The 18,035-nt window shown below is 30.5% G+C and overlaps 2 protein-coding genes across 3 annotated transcripts in view; both read right to left on the bottom strand.

Moving 5' to 3' along the window:
- LOC105149056 (sodium-dependent nutrient amino acid transporter 1) overlaps positions 1 to 9,934 on the bottom strand; it is a 52,499-nt gene extending 42,565 nt beyond the window's left edge. The window contains exons 1-2 of the mRNA XM_087407522.1: positions 9,795 to 9,934; positions 7,857 to 8,235 (exon numbers count right to left, since the gene is read on the bottom strand). Coding sequence (XP_087263648.1) covers positions 7,857 to 8,235; positions 9,795 to 9,806 — 391 coding nt within the window. The 5' untranslated portion in view covers positions 9,807 to 9,934. The remainder of the gene's footprint in view (positions 1 to 7,856; positions 8,236 to 9,794) is intronic.
- A 609-nt stretch (positions 9,935 to 10,543) lies between these two features.
- The window catches only part of LOC105144355 (Nutrient Amino Acid Transporter 1), a 203,813-nt gene continuing 196,321 nt past the window's right edge, over positions 10,544 to 18,035 (bottom strand). For both annotated transcript variants that reach the window (XM_087407523.1, XM_087407525.1), the window contains 2 exons: positions 12,582 to 12,676; positions 10,544 to 12,314 (listed from right to left, as the gene is read on the bottom strand). In XM_087407523.1, the coding sequence (XP_087263649.1) occupies positions 12,207 to 12,314; positions 12,582 to 12,676 (203 nt within the window). In that variant the 3' untranslated portion in view covers positions 10,544 to 12,206. The remainder of the gene's footprint in view (positions 12,315 to 12,581; positions 12,677 to 18,035) is intronic.

An 18,035-nucleotide genomic window follows, 5' to 3' on the forward strand; every position in this document is an offset into this window, starting at 1 on the left:
GATGTACTGTGTCACACTGTGTCTCTTGTTGGAAGGCAATCTATAAGGCCAAAATTGGTTATGTATGTTATTGTGATGTGTGTTTCTTGTTGAAAGGCACCCTATAAAGCCAGAATGGGAAAGCATCTTTATGTCATTCGTGAAAATATCACTTTTATTTATTATACAAGTGATATAGTTAAATGTTATAACAATAATTGTGCTTAGCCTAATCATGATCCAATGTCAGAGGCGTTCATCGTGGGCTGACTATTTTTAATTTACCGCCAGAAACGTTAATTATGAGCTGGCTAGCTATAACAAAATGTCACAGCCGTAAATCGTGCTTTGGCTAGTTATAGACAAATGTCAGAAGCGTTCATCGTGGGCTGACTATTTTTAGTTTACTGAGGCATTCGATCATCAAATTTGATGAGATACAATTATGGAACCAATTTGTAGAATTTGGCGTCTGCAATTAAAGAAATGTGAATAGATGCATTGTCATGATTGAATCAAAAGCTGATTGCTTGACACGATCGAAACAGACAAACTAATGAAGAAAAAAGAACTAAATATCATTAAATAGCTTCTTTAAAATCTTACAACTTTTGTCTGAAACTTTTTTCAAAAACGTTATGTAAGAGCCTTATAGCACAAGGATAGCTGTAATTGAGTCGTAAAACGTAAATCATAGTCATAGATCAACGCATTATATTTTGGCGTACTATGTATGCCGATACAAGTACAATTCACATTCCTTTACGATTAGTTATAATCACCTTTATGTTCAGCTCATAAATCCGGGGTCTTTTTGGACACCTTATATAATATATATGTTTTATATATATATATATTATATATATATATATATATATATATATTCATGCAGATATAATATAGACACATTAGTGAATATTAGAATTATATGGGTCATCTAAAAAGTATCCGCGATTTTTTGTCACTAGATGGTATTGATGGTCATATATCGGGCAACACTAATCCGATTGTGTCAAACGAACGCGCGTCTGTAAGATGACATTTTAGATTACATTTTTTGTGAACAAAGTTTGGTGATTCATCAATCGTGTCAAAAGTTATATTGGTTTGAAAATGAGTGAAATATCTGAAGAAATACGTTATATGATGCTTTTTTACTACAAAAAAAGCAAAAACGTAGCACAAACATGCAGACAAATTTGTGAAGTTTATGGCGCGGATACTGTAAGTGAACGTAGGACGCAGGAGTGGTTTGTTCAATTTCGTTCTGGAAATTTTGATGTCAAAGATCGACCTCGCTCTGATCGGCCAGTCACTGAAAAAGTCGATGAAATTTTGCAACTGGTCAAGCAAGACCGGCATGTGAGCTGTCAGGAGATAGCCAATGCACTAAGAATCAACCATATGACAGTTTGGAATCATTTGAAAAAGGCTGGCTACGCAAAGAAACTCAATGTTTGGGTGCCGTATGAATTAACGCAAAGAAATTTGATTGATCGAATTTCCATCAGCGAAACACTACTAAAACGCAACGAAATCGACCCATTTCTGAAGCATCACAGGCGATGAAAAATGGGTGAAATACAAGAATATTGTTCGTAAAAGATCATGGAATAAGTGCGGCAAACCACCACAAACGACTTCAAAACCTGAATTGATGGCAAATAAGGTGATGCTGTGTCTATGGTGGGATTGGAAGGGAGTCGTCCATCATGAGGTGTTACCACATGGCCTAACGATTAATTCAGAGCTCTACTGTTCACAACTGGATAGATTACAGGAAGCGATTAAGGAAAAACGGCCAGAATTGATTAACAGAAAAGGTGTTGTCTTCCATCATGACAACTCCAGACCACACACATCTTTGATGACGCGCCAAAAATTGAGGGAGCTTGGTTGGGAAGTTTTGATGCATCCACCGTATAGCCCGGACCTTGCACCGTCTGACTACCATTTGTTTCGATCTCTGCAGAACTCTCTTGATGGAAAAACATTGGCCGACAAAAGAGCTGCCGAAAATCACTTGAAAAAGTTTTTCGCCGATAAACCACAAAAGTTCTACATGGATGGAATTATGAAATTACTCGAAAAATGGCAAAAGGTTATAGATAATAACGGCCAATATATACTCGATTAAAATTGATTGAATAAAGAAAAATTTCATTCAAAAATTAAACAAAAAACCGTGGATATTTTTTAGATGACGTGCATTATGATGTACACACATTATAAAACATAAAATATATTTCTAATTATATTCACATACGTGTGTAGCTACTTCATTTCTTTTTGTTATGTATAACAAAAAAGTATACTGATGTTCTTTTTTTTCTACGTTTAATAAAAAGAGATATATTTTTTTATGGTCAAATGTTAGCAGTTAGTTAAACAGATATTAATAATATATGCTTTTATATTTTCAATATCAGAATATACATACAACTAACATAAATCAAAGCTAACGAGAGTCAAACGCAGATGATCAGACGTAACATCTTAAAAAAAATAATTAAATTACGAATCCTCTGATAAATCCTCATTTTATGTGTACATATATACGCATTATATATATATATATATATATATATATTATATATATATATATATATATATATATATTAGGTGTACAACTTTGCTTCCGCCGTTTTTTTTCCGAAATTCGAGACTTTATTGTAAAAAACTGGTTATACATTTATGATTCAAAGTATTGTCCATCGCTGGCCACTACTTTCTCCCATCTTTCGGGTAGCGTACGAATCCCGCGTCGAAAAAACTGGTCATCTTTTGAGCGATCCACAAATCGATCCAATTTTTTACTTCTTCAGACCGGAAGTGCTGGTCAGCCAGGCCGTGTGCCATTGATCGAAACAAGTGTTAGTCAGAGGGAGCAACGTCTGGAGAATACGGCGGGGTGGAGGACTTCCCATTGTAACGTTTCCAAGTTGTCTTGATTACTTTCGCAACATGGGGTCGAGTATTGTCATGCTGCAAAATCACTTTATCATGTCTCTCATTGTATTGCGGCCGTTTGTCTTTCAATGCTCGGCTCAAATGCATCAATTGCATTCGATATTGATCGCCTGTGATTGTTTCAGTCGGTTTTAACAGCTCATAATACACTACGCCGAGCTAGTCTCACCAAATACAAAGCATGACCTTGGAGCCGTGAATATTCGATTTGGTCATCGACGTGGAAGCCGAGAACTCCCCATGATTTTCTGCGCTTGGATTTATCGTAATGAACCCATTTTTCATCCCCAGTCACAATGCGATACAGAAATCCCTTCCGTCTTTGCCTTTCAAGCAGCTGTTCACAAGCAAACAAACGCCGTTCAACATCTCTCGGCTTCAACTCGTACGGCACCCAATTTCCTTGCTTCTGAATCATTCCCATGACTTTGAGGCGTTTTGAAATGGCTTGTTGAGTCACTCCCAATCGTGCCAATTCTTTTTGATTTTGATACAAGTCTTGATCAAGTAATGCCTCCAATTCTGCATCTTCGAAAACCTTCTCTCTTCCACCGCTATGCCGGTCTTCGACGTCAAAATCACCGTTCTTGAAGCATTGAAACCACTCACGACATTCTTTCACTAATAGCGGCTTCACCATATTTGAGCATTCGATGAGCCTGAGCCGCAGATTTCTTCATATTGAAGTAGAAAATTAAAACCTCCTAATGACGAGAATTTGGCTCGTAAACTGACATTTTCAATCGAAAATAACTTTATGATGCACACACAAATCGACTAATATTTCTATGGGGTTATGTTGACAGATGCCCAGGTTTATTGTATGACGTCTATGATCTATTTATTTCGACCACCACTTACAACTAAAGCCATCTATAGGAAAACGGCGGAAGCAAAGTTGTACACCTAATATATATATATATATTTATATATATATATATATATAATAATTGTATACATATATAAAATATATATATATACATATATATATTTTTTTTATATATGTATACAATTTTAATATTGCATATTTAAACATAGGGAATGCGTAAATAGCTTAGCATTGATAACTTCTGCAACGTATGTATATTCACACATTATAATATATAATACATACAGGGTTGGCCATATTCGACGGAAAAATGTTTTTTTTTTCAATCATGGGAAAGAGATGTTAGATCGAGTAACGACGTTTCCCATGATTGAAAAAAAAAACATCTTTCCGTCGAATATGGCCAACCCTGTATATGCAATATTGTATAATATTGCCTAAATGTGTATTATATTTAAGTACACACACTAATATCTTAACATGATTAACTTCTACATTTTTTTATTAAACGTAGCAAAAAATGGTATAGCTACGTATATTATATGTCTAATATATCTGTGTATAGCTAATACATGTTATTTTAATATATATTATTGTACATCCTGACCTAAAATGACATTGTATGACAGGAAAAATGCTATTAAGGCTATGTGTCAATGTACACTGTCAATATTGAAAATCTATAGTTACGTATTTTTAATACTTGCAGTCAATATCGGTACACAGTCGTAGTATCACTTTTTCCTATGATCAATATCATTTTAGTGTTTAGTCAAGATGTAATATGTATTATTGTCAATATATGGACACGTATTGTATATATATATATATATATATATATATATATATATATGTATATATGGATATTCTCATGCAGATATTCTCATATTTTCTATGTCCATTTTTATGCAATATTAAAATTTTATATTATAGTATATAATGTGTATAATGATATATAAAATTTAATTCTAACGTTGTATATAAACAGACATTCATGAATACGAATTACAATTACATTTTATGTGTATTATAACGTATATGTACACACACAATGACACAAAAAATATTATTCTATTATTCTATTAATGAAGACATATAAACATTCATATGTTAGTGAATTAATGATATATGCAATATTAAAATTATATTTTGAGTACATTATTGTGTATATGTACACTATAATACATATAAAATATAATTATAATTTATATTCACTAATAATGTTTTTTTATATGTTACAACAATGTTAGAATTATCACAGTATAATATACATAAAATTTTCTAATTAGATATACCATATAAGTCGACATGTAAGTACTATAAATATCTATCTCTTTTTATTAGACAGAGCAAAAAGAGTTACATTATGTATGTGCAATGTATTCATTTATTGATAATATATTATCATAATCTGGCATTGGATGTAAGAAAAAAGTGTTACTACTTCGTATCGATATAAGTATTAATTAAAAATCTGTACTTTATGTATATTACAGACTTTTAGTATTGGTGGTATATATTGGAATACGGCCTACATTGCATGTGTACATAATACAACTGTATTTCTAAGGCTGATTCTACAAATATAAGATTAACTTCAATTTATTTTTTTCTCAATTCTAAAATTAGAAAATTTTCCAAAATAAAATAAATCTTACATTTGTGGAACCGACCCTAATACATGTTTTTATCCCTGCTAAAATGGTAATGGAGGAAACGGAATAAAAATATCTATATTTAATTGATCGAATTTCCTGCATGATCATATAAACTCAGAGGGCGTAAGCATCTTATACATTAGAAATGAAAACCTGTAATATCGACCATGATTAACTTCAGCCTTCGCTCCAGCATCTCCTTAAGGCTTAAAACACCTATTGTAGATTCGGATTTATTAGAGCGAGATTGTGAATTAAGGGCACAGCACAGATTTTTGTATAACGTATAACGTATAGTGCACAAATGAATTAGAATCTTTTCTTTCATGCTATTCTATGAAAAAAAAGAATTTCGATTGGTTAATTCCCATATACATTATGCATTATGCGTTATAGGCCTTCTACAATAAGCTATTAGTCAATTGATGACTGTGATTGATTAATTTTTAGCTTCTGTCTTCTAATTTATGATTAACAGCTTATTAGCCCATAGACGAATTAAATTATTAGAAGTTCCATTATACAAGTGTCTGTGCTGCAGCCATTAATCTTATAACAGAGAGAAACCTGGAAGAGGACATGACGATCTTTTGCATGTTACCGTAAAATGCTCTGCGCCCTCTGAAGAAATGGATATCACCTACACAGTAATATCTACTTTTTTTACTGTGCCCTTAATGGAAATAAATCGCTGAAATAACTAAAATCGTTGAAATCTCTGTTAATTTGATGAATTTTAATTATTTCAGCTATTTCATAGAAGTGTTTTAAAAACCGATATTCAGGTTTGTATCGATATGTGGAAATATCAAGCGACGAATTATTGATGCAAATTATTGCCATATCACACACAACATTAAATTCTTCAATATCGAGGATATTGGATTACAAAATGGCTCATTATTATACAATATTTCAAGGACTTGATGTCTTTCTAAAAGATATTTTTATAAGAATTTAGTCATTTTTTAGACGACTTTGTGTTCTCTCTTTCTATTCATATCATAATGTTTATTGGAAAGAGCCTAAAGCATATAATTATTCAGATATTTATAATTAAAAGACGAAATCACTAAAATTGTTTTTTCTTGATTTTGTAATTCTGAATATTAAATATTCACGCGTAAAAGTGTCTAATGCACGTAGAAGTGCCATCCGTCCTTTTTTTTCCGGACACCGTTCTCTTTTTTAGATCGTCCGGAGATGCAATCCAGAGGAATTTTTTAAAAACGTCCGAGATATTTATAAGTGTCTGAGGTTTTAGGGAATCATAAATTTCTTACTTTAACTTTTCTCCCGCGTTAGTCTGTATTAATCCTGATTTACAATAGATATAGTAAGTCTTATGTTGTAAGAAACTGATCAATTACAATTGAATGTGAGGAGAATAATAAACTATACATATATGATTGGTCAATTTCTTACATTAAATTAGTAATGAACATTAGATGTGAAATAATTATTCGTTTATTATTTTGATATATATAATTTTACTAATCTACATGCATCCGGGATTTCAAACGAAATACCCGGGGTTTTTAACCTGTAAGTTCTAATTCTAGTTTTGAAAATTTTGATTTGGGCTTATGTCCTTTTATTATTGTTAATTTTAAAAAGCAAAACATTCAGCGCAATTTTAATATTCTTGACTTCCGTCATTATTTTATCATCTAGAACAACTGTTTAAATTTTCTTTCACTTGCCGAACATTATATAATTTATCCTTACACATTCCGTGTCGCGTTAATTTTTACGTCACCCGTAACCTATGCATAGAAAATGTATTAGTAATACATTCTCTAGAGATGTGCGATTTTCAAAATTTTGCATCACGATCTTTTTTAAATATTGCAATAAATGCGATATCGCATCACAATTTTTATGTGTGTATATTATACATTTATTCAATTATCCATTTTTGTCACATTAAAAATCTTTGGTAAATTCAGAGCAGTGATAGCTGTAAATAAAAAATATTAATTGTTAAAACGCAAATACGATAGCACGTGTTTTTTCATGTAATAGCATTGAAAAATCCTTAATAAAATTCGGAATAAGTTTTTACAGAAGAAATCTTTCATGAAATAAAACATTATATCGATTTTTATTGCACGGTAGTCAAATTATTTGCATGAATTAAAAAAATTAAAAAGAGTAATTAGAATATTAATAGAGTAAGTAGAATATTAATCGCAGGTGCGATTCTAAATTACATGCAATTTTGCGATTACAAAGTTACACATCGCACTAGTATTTAAAAAAAGAAAATCGTGGTGCTTGCAATATACTATATTGCAAAATCATACATCTCTACATATTACTTGCCAAACGTTTCTTCTGAAAATAAAACTATTTGCACTTATATATTTTTCAGTTCGTCTATCTCTCGCGAAAAAATTATCAGGTCGAAATATCATTACCGACAAAACTCGGTGACATGTTCCAGACTTTAACAGATGAGCTGCCGGAGAACTGTCCGATGATCATCTCCAAAAAGTAAAATGGTTTGCCCACCAGAAAGAGCAGGATTACGTACGGAATGAGAAAGGCACCGCCGCCATTTTCATAAGCCGTAAACGGAAATCGCCAAATATTACCAAAACCGACCGACACAGCGATACATGACATAAGGAATTCCACACTGTTGTTCCATGTTGCGCGCTCTTTACTTGAATCAATGACTTGCTCGTCCAAAACGGCCGTTGAGTTTTCAAAGTAACACCTTGTCTCGCCATTTCCAACATGGGACTCATCTATTTGAAAGATGACGTTATCGAGACCCAGTTCTATCTTTTCCCTCTGCAATTATGTGCAAACGTAGCGTTTAATTAGACAATTCAATTGATATTTATCGCAATAAGTTCTTTGCAATATTTTAAGATATTTATTAACATTAATTAAAACTGACGACCTTTCAAATTCGTATCTATTGGCCCTAACCAATACTTTTATCGCATGCATTAAAATTAGATATCGGATTCATATTTTCTTTATATGTCTACATAAAATGTATGAAACAAGTAAAAGATTAATTAAATTGACATTAAATTAAGGATTAACTTAATTTGTAATGTTATTATTATTAGAGTATGTTATATTATTATTATTATTATTTGTATGTTATTATTATTATAGTTATTATTACTATTATTAATATTATTATTATTATTTTATTATTATTATTAGTTTTAGTCTGATCAGATCGCATTTCAAATCTGACAATAATCGACGAACAATTTGTTCAACTAAAAAATGTATTTAAAAATTAGAAATTACTTAGAAATATAATTAGGTATTAAGATCCAGTTTCGTATTTCTCCTATTTGGCGCTTCTTACTTATTATTAATATTACTTATTATTTTATATATATATATATATATATATATATACATATATATATATTGTGTATATATATATATATATATATATATGTATATATGTATATATATTACGGTCTAATTTAATTTATTATTTACTTCACCAATTTATTTTAATTGTTTTAATTGTCTTATTCATTTCATATGAATACATTTCACATAGACACATAATAAAAATGAGAGTCCGCTATTTAGTTTTAATGCATGCGATAAAAATATGGGTCAGTGCCAACAGGTATGAGTTTAAAAGGAAACGTCTATTCACAAAACATGTTTTTCTCTCTGCAATCGAATCATGCGAGATTAAAGTATAATACCTATATACACGATAATAATTGTATTCTACGAGATATTCGCGTAAAAGAATGTCGAAGAAAATGGGATAGCAAAGATATCAAATGACGGCTTTATCGCGAATACTCTTGGATGAAAATCCTTTGTAAACTATTCGGCAAACATTAAAACTATTGTATCTGAAAATTAGTCGTTACACTTGTGTTATTAACATTGTTAACAATGCGATTATTTTTATCTTATTTCAAGATTATTATTATTTATTTACACAAGAGTTATCACATATATCTTTTTTTTTTAAATTCCAGTTTTAGCCCGACATTGCGAAGCTGATACTATGATATATTATTATGATATATTTAAGGTAACTTTCACTTATCGTTCACTTATCGTTCGTAAGCCATGAAATACATAATAAAAAAAACGAAAAGTGCTTGACACGACAAAGAGATTCAAAATAGAAGAAGTGAGAGGCATTGATTCCACGCGTGTTCTTACGTTCACCTCGCGCAAATATTATTAAATAAAACTATTATTCTCACGTTGTCATTATGGTCATTAATCATATTGTTACCGCATTAATATTCATATCACACACTTTACTTCGCTCAACACTTCCCTATTTTTTAATCCAATCGTTTATATTTATACCATTTAATGTCTCTTAATACAAATCGTTTACTTACTGTCTTGTACATAGCGTAGGATGACCACGTTGAAAGATACGAATAAGAATCAAAATCAACCTATATTTAAGGCAGGAAACTGAGACGCGATCACTACTTCCGAAGGGATATCCATGAACGTTGATGCTACTGATGTAAACTGGTCGTCGGACCAGGCGACGAGATCTGCTCTCTCTCCCGCACAAATGTTTCGGAAGCTTATTTGATAAAACGATAACCATTACTATATATCGCGACGGTAGGCGGCAGAATACTGAGTGAAATACGCCGATCGTCTAGGTAGACGACCAGGTGGCAACTAGGTAGGAGCAACAGTGAATTATACGTTATGATTCGCACAAAGGGATAATTAGATAATTACGCGTACTCTGGATCCCACAATTCTCTATATAATAAGACAAATAAATTTGCATTTCAGTAAAAGGAATCTCCACAAAAAGATCATGATAAACGAAACGGAATATATTTTCCTTTACGCGATCAAAAATAAAATTAATTTTATTCGATAAGGAAAAAAATGTAGATGATAGAGAGACGGAAATTTCCTCCCCACAAATAACTAGAGACGAAGAAGATACAATTTCGTAATAAAGGATAAACTTATGAAAAAAAACGAAATGATGAAAGATAGGAAGAATAGGAATTCCCTCCCGTTAATCGATTAATATACAGATATACAGATGCACACGAAATAATTTTTAGGAAGGGATTGAAGATTCTGCAATTGTACACTACGATCGAAAAAGGCGTTTTTTTGTATTGTTTCTTTTTATTTGCAATAATAACGTACATACGTCACAGTTGCATGATGTTATCATATGTCACGCTTCGGGTACAATGACACGGAATCCTTTCTAAACGAAAGGAAAACTAGTGAATTCCTTCAGTGTCAAGAACTTATCTTGCACTACTCTTGCATAATAGAACATCTAAAATGTTCGTAAATTTAAAATGTAAATGTAAAAGCTTGTCAGTATAAATCACAATGTAAATTTTATAATTTTTCAATTATTGATAATTATGTACATATATTTAGAGGCAATGCTGTCGCGATATTGTTTCTTCTCATAGGAAATCGAGCTTGTAAAATAGTTCATGCATTTTAATCTTTTTCTTAAAATTTTTTATTTTGAAAAACAATGTTGCTCTTACCTGCATTGCATATGATGTACTACATTCACTAGATCATGGCAACGTAAGATTCTTCACAAAGTTTAAAAACATACAGTTATGTAACAAGAACAACTAAGTTGCGATTTGTACAAAACACGAAGAACAAGAATACTTATTATCATTATTACACATAGTTATTGCCGTGATATCATAATAACATACATGTCAGTAATTGTAACACTAAATTTCGTCGATTGCAAATATGACAGCGAATATAACGTATGTAATTCTAAGTCATTTTGTTGACCTCATCGTTCACTCGTTCATAAATATTATTTAATATTAAGCAATATTTCAAGCATATTCCTTAGACTATTAAATGTAATTTTAATAACATTTTACCAAAATTATATTAGGTGTTGGAATTAATTCGTAGCGTTTTACAAGTGATGGGAAGTACTTTCATTAATGTATTTTTTAATGCTCATGTGAAATAAATAACATTCTTTCATTAAAAACGCTACGAATTAATTCCAACACCTAATACATTATCAAATAATATTCCTGAAATATTAATGGATGTATATCCACTTCTGATAATATATAATTATTAAACGTAACATCATTTGTTATTGTAATTTGTATTTGTATAAACATTAAAAGGTATTATAATAACATTTACTTTAATTTGTAAAAAAAACTATTACCTCAGTTCAGTCCAAAATTACATTTAAAGACTGAAAATAATTTTGGTGCGTGAAAATTGTAGAAATTGTGGATATGTACATAAAATCACACCAAAATATTATTTAAGTATTAAGATGCAGTGTAAACCGATAAGATCTTTTTGTTATTTATTGTAAATTTAAATTATAACAATAATAATAGTAATTAAATAAGTGCATCTATTACAGCGCAGATTCCTAATTGCCTTTATTTAATTACTATTATTATTGTTATTTTATTATTATATAAGGAATATTATTATGATTTTTTTATATTTATTCAAACTGTACTTATATAAAAATACTTAATATTAATAAATATTTTAATAATATTTGAAGGATATTAAAGGCATAATAACAAGGATATTACGTAAAAAAGATGTAAAACATATCTATAGAATGTTCCCATAATATTAAAAAATATTATATTCTCGAAATATTATAATATTATTTTAACTTTTTTTAATAATACTCATATAACATTCTAGAAATATTTTGTTATTAAATCGTCGAAACAACATTTCTCGAAAATTATGCGAAATAGACCTTGGAGAGAACTGCCACGTTCTACATATCATTTTTCTTCCACGTCACACTCATTTCGGAAGGCCAGCCACTTTTTGCGATCTTCTGCGTTACTTGGACCCCATGATTTCGATGGTTGGAAAGCTCGACTGATCATCTAGAAGAGATAAATATTCTCTCTCTCTCTCTCTCCTCCCCCCTCCCGCCCCTCTCCCTCCCTCCCCCCTCTCGTAATAGTAGTAGTAGATGATATTAGGTGTAGTAAAAAGAAATCCATTATTTTTCCAATAGATGGCTTTAGTAAGTCTCTATCGCGTTCGCGAGATACAGATTACTAAAGCCATCTATTGGAAAAATAATGGATTTCTTTTTACTACACTTAATATTAAAATAGAATAATATTTTATAATTTAACGGTGCTTACTTTTCGGAAAGGAAGAGATCTCTTCTTAAATATCGCAATGACGATCCACAAAGGTATTTGAAAGACAGCAACAGAAAAAAGAATCCAACCTACAACTGTTGGCAGAAAATATATTAAATTATTTGTAAAATTATTATTATTGCTATTATTATTATTATTATTATTATTATTATTATTATTATTATTGTGGTATATATTATGTAGAATTAAATTTTTCATAAATAATTAAAGGAGAAATGTATACTCATAGTCAATAGTGTAATGAATATAATTTGAGATGCACCGGATATTCGAAAAGTACTCAGTATCCGGTATTATCCGGCACATTTTTATTATTCGACTGGATAGTTAGATATCATTAGTATCCGAGAATATATTTGGTTAAAATTTTATATCAACAAATTGTTGATTTTTTATTACACAAATGTTGTATAAATAAGTATGTGTATTCATAATGCTATAATATAATATCTTTTATATTGCTAAAAATTACAATTTTTTTCTCTATAGTTATCATCTTTATTGATAATTAAATTCGGATGATAACATTAAAATAATAATAATTATTATTATTTTTCCCTACTTTTTCTTATGTTTTCCTTATGTTTTTTTAAGATATTGTCTCGAAATTCAGTCGGATATCCGGAAAATATCGGATGCCCAACTCGAAAAATTGTCTTTCTGAATATGCAACCGAATATCCGATTCTTTTTCGATATCCGATAATTTTACGATCCAGTGTATCCTATAATAATGAATAATTACTGAAAATTACATATTAAAATCTATATCAATTGACTCACTTTCAATAATTTCATTAAGATTTCATTAACAATTCAATATAAAATATTAAAATTATAAAAGTTCAATAAATTTCAAAATGAAAATCAATTAACACGATGGATTTAATGAGGATGTATGTTATACATACATCCACTAGTTCAAATCCGTAATCCTTGAGACAATTCCATTTTATTTTGCGAAATTGAATATTTCACAAAATATTATTACTTATATTCATTAACTTTGTTGACATAAAAATACAATCGTGTTTCGTACTAAATACATACAAAAACCATGTACAAAATACAAATGATAATATGCTTCGGCTTCCGTTATAAATCTGGTTTATATAAACATGTACAGAGTGTCTCACAACTATCGTACAATACTTTCATCAGAAAGAAACTTGAGAGAGGACATGAGGGCCTTTCTCCTGTAACCACAAAATGCTCCCGCGCACTACAGTTCTCTGAAGAAGCGAATGTCAACTACACAGCAATATCCACTTCTTGCGACGTCTCTGAAAATAAATCATTAAAATAACAAAAATCTAATTATTGTAATAAAGATTTCAACGATCAGTGATTTATTTTCATCGGTGACAAAAAAGTGAATATTGCTGTGTAGTTGACATGACTTCTTCAGAGGACTGTAGTGCGCGAGGACATTTTGCAGGCATTTTGTTACAAGAAAAAGGTCTTATATCTTCTCTCAGGTTTCTCTCTGTTTTTATATTATAGTCTAAAGATAAAGCAGAGTAAAAAATCTCAATATAAAAATGTTTCCAGATTATAATAAATAGTTTTTGAATTATAATTGATCAAATATAATTTGTATTTCAAATAAACTATTATAACAAATACGATAAAGAAAGCCAAGATCGGTCAAAGTTGGATGTTTCAAATAATATATTATATATTCTTATATTAAATTAACTTATTCCAGATATCCCCCTAAATTAGATTAAAAAGAAAGAAAGAAAGAAAGTAAGAAACTATAATTGCGAAAAATATTATCTCAGCCAAGATTTAGGAGAGATTATTAGCATTTCAGAATGATTGTGTTGAAACCGAAAGTTATTAGCTTGCAATTATATTTGGAATAAATTAATTTAATATAAGAACATATAATGTATTATTTGAAACATCCAACTTTGACCGATCTTGGCTTTCTTTATCGTATTTGATGTACGATCACATATATGATCGTGCTTAAAATTCTACTATTATAATTTTGACATAACTTCGACAACACATACGTATTGTCTATATATATATATATATATATATATCTTTAATCATTTTTTTTTATTTCACAAATAAAAAACGCGATTCTAATGAGAATAAACATTTTTATATAAAATATATAGTAATTATATTTATTTTATATCAATTGCATATTGTGATGTGTAAAAAAAAGTCTATCGAGAACCATGTCATATTCGAACCAGCGATCTTACGGTTATCAATCTGACGCGCTTCCGCTGCGCCACGCGCTGCTTAAAACAATAAAAACTCTACTCCAATTGTAGATAAGTCACACTTTTTAGGTAAGACAAACTTTTTAATCGATTTTTTCACAAACGTTTGAGAAGTGCATTATATCCCTTTACTCAGTACCGCTTGACATGCAGACCTATCGTTATAATTTCATTGCAATCGATTATTATCACGTCGCATTCTCTCCTTGTAAGCAATTAATAGTGCGCAACTCGAGTAGAAATACCAATCTTATTTTCAGAATACAATGTTATCAAGTTATCGATAATTATTGAACATAAAACATTAAATTACTTGCATTTTCTAATAATAGAATATTAATATTATGATTAATAATTAAAAATTATTAAGTGCTTGAATTAATTCTCACTGTTGACCGGGAGAGGCCAATATTTGTGCTACTTCAACATAACTGAAAATGACTGCTGATGTACAATATATGAAAGTACTATCAATAGGCTTTAATAATCAATATGCAACATTTGATCGGCAAAGAACACAATTTTTTATTGCATTAAAAATGTCTTTCGTACTGAAAATGGGTTTCGTACCAAAAAAAAGAGCATTTCGGGAAGCATTACTTTTTTGTTTTAATTTTAATAAATCTGTTGCTGAAAATCATCGTTTGCTAGTGGAAGCTTATGGGAAGCAGGCTCTATCTGAAATAACTTGCAGAGATTGGTTTAGAAGATTCAAAAACAACGATTTTGACGTGAACGATAAAAAGCGCCCTGGTCAGCCAAAAAAGTTTGAAGATGGAGAAGGCATTACTTCAAGAAGATTCATGTCAAACTCAAAAAGTTGTCGGAAACATTAAATGTCGATGAATCAACTTTTAAAAGTAATGGGAATGATCCAGAAGCTAGGAAACTGGGTTCCACATGAAATGAGAGAAAGAGACATTGCGGAACGTTTAGCCATTTGTGAATTGCTGCTTCAAAGACAAAAATGGAAGTCGTTTTTGCATCGAATTATGATTGGCGATGAAAAATGGATTTGTTATGACAAACCTAAGTGAAAGAAATCACGGGAGCGTCCCGATGAACCATCAACATCAATGTCAAAACAGGATATTCAAGAAAAGAAGTTCATGTTGTGTATTTGATGGGTCAAGCCAGTAGTGTACTATGAACTGCAACCGAGTCAAACCAATGCTGAACTCTACTAACGTCAATTACTCAATTTAAATCGAGCACTTAAAGAAAGACCGCAATACATCCAAAGACATGACAAAGTTATTCTTCTTGATGACAACGTTAGACATGTTGCAGAACCAGTGAAGGAAATCTTGGAGGCACTAGGATGGGATGTCTTACCCCACTCATCTTATTCAATAGATATTGCTCCTTCATATTATCATTTGTTTCGGTCGATGCATCATGGTCTTTCTGAGCAGCACTTTAGTTATTTCGAAGATATCAAAAAAGGGCCCGATAAAAGTGACTCGAAAGTGACTCGAAAGTACCTGAATTTTTCTATCGCGGAATTCATTTGTTACTCGAAAAGTGGGAAAAAGTTATAGCTTCTGATGGACAATATTGTGAATAAAATATCAGGTATCTTTTTGATGAAATAAACATAAGTTTTTGCAAAAAACAATGAGAATTAATTCAAGCACCTGATAGCAGTCAATATTATCTTTAATTTTAATAAATCATAAATTAGCTTTTCTTATTATTAAAAGATCTTCATATATTAGATCAGTATTAGGTGTAGTAAAAAGAAATCCATTATTTTTCCAATAGATGGTTTTAGTAATCTGTATCTCGTCTACGCGTAATAGCGAGCGTGATAGTCGAGCGTGATAGTCAAGCAGTATTTTAGTTCCGCGATATTTCGACAGCGGCACTATCATGAAGTGTGTTGCTGAATCATAAAAATAATCTGAATTATCGACCTACTCAGTTCCATATCAATAAACGTTCTTACGTGCCGTGGTCAAAGTTTTTTCTTTTGAGAGGAAAAATAATAATAAAATAAATATGATAACAGTTATTTCAATTTTGTTGAAATAATTTCTTTATAAACAAGAAATATACCATATTATTTACATATGAATACAAATGAAGATAATTATTTTAATTACACTGGTTTGTCTTTTACATACATTTTATTTAGTAAATTATTGATGCATATGTATATATATAAAATAATATACAGGCATGAATATACGGCCCGAGCAAGTAGAGTGGACTAAACTGAGTAGAAAAGTCCTCTACCATTTTGTAATGCTCGCAATAATTAACGAGATATTAACGTTTAAAGATAGCCGAATACGCACATCCTCCCGACCTATTATTGCCGAAAGTATGGCCCGCGCGGTGTATAATAGCAAAAATAATTTCAAAACCTGATAGTTTACGAGATATTGACATTTCTATGATTTTCCATGAGCATTATATACCACGTTCATAGAAATGATTTGCAAAACCTCGGTGTGGTCTCGCGCATAGGGTGCGTGATCTGAATGTTAGAGATTCCACGATTAATTCCTTTTTTCTTTTTTCATAATTTTTTTTTTTTTTAATAAGTAACATTGTTAATAAACACATTACAGGCCAGATATATTTTAATTTAATTATTGAAATTATATGTGTATTTCTAAAAGTTTTAAACCGCCAATTATAACAAACATAATTCGACGTAGTAGTGCGTCAAATAGATAGAAAAACAGTATTTTTATGTGTAAATGAAATCTGTTTACCTTTAGAAAAAATCTGAAAAGAAATCATGTTTTTGTAATAATATTATTAATTTGATATCGATTAGAGTACTTACTGTGAAATGTTTTTTTTATAACTATCACGAAGGTATGAAAATTCTGATAATGAATCAAATCGTAAAAGTGCGATGATTAATATAATTATAAGGATGATGTCAATATAATTTTATAATTCACAAATCAAAAAGCCTTTTGTATTTGCTATATACAAATAAGTTTTTATTAATTTATTGAAGTGATTCGATATTCTTCCTATAGTTCTTGGAGTACATATTAAATTTTGAGCCGACTTCAGAAGCGTCGCCTCCTTTCCCCTGCCGCCACCGCTCAACGGCTGAGCCACTGCACAGGATGTATCTCAGGAGCATTGCACTATAAGAAATATGTTGCGTACCTTTCAGCAAATTATCAATCCTTTACTTTCCTTAGTTTTCTGTGATTTCTTCTTTA

The sequence above is a fragment of the Acromyrmex echinatior genome, chromosome 7 (genome assembly GCF_024713525.1).
Source record: "Acromyrmex echinatior isolate Ae372 chromosome 7, ASM2471352v2, whole genome shotgun sequence".
NCBI lineage: Eukaryota > Metazoa > Arthropoda > Insecta > Hymenoptera > Formicidae > Acromyrmex > Acromyrmex echinatior.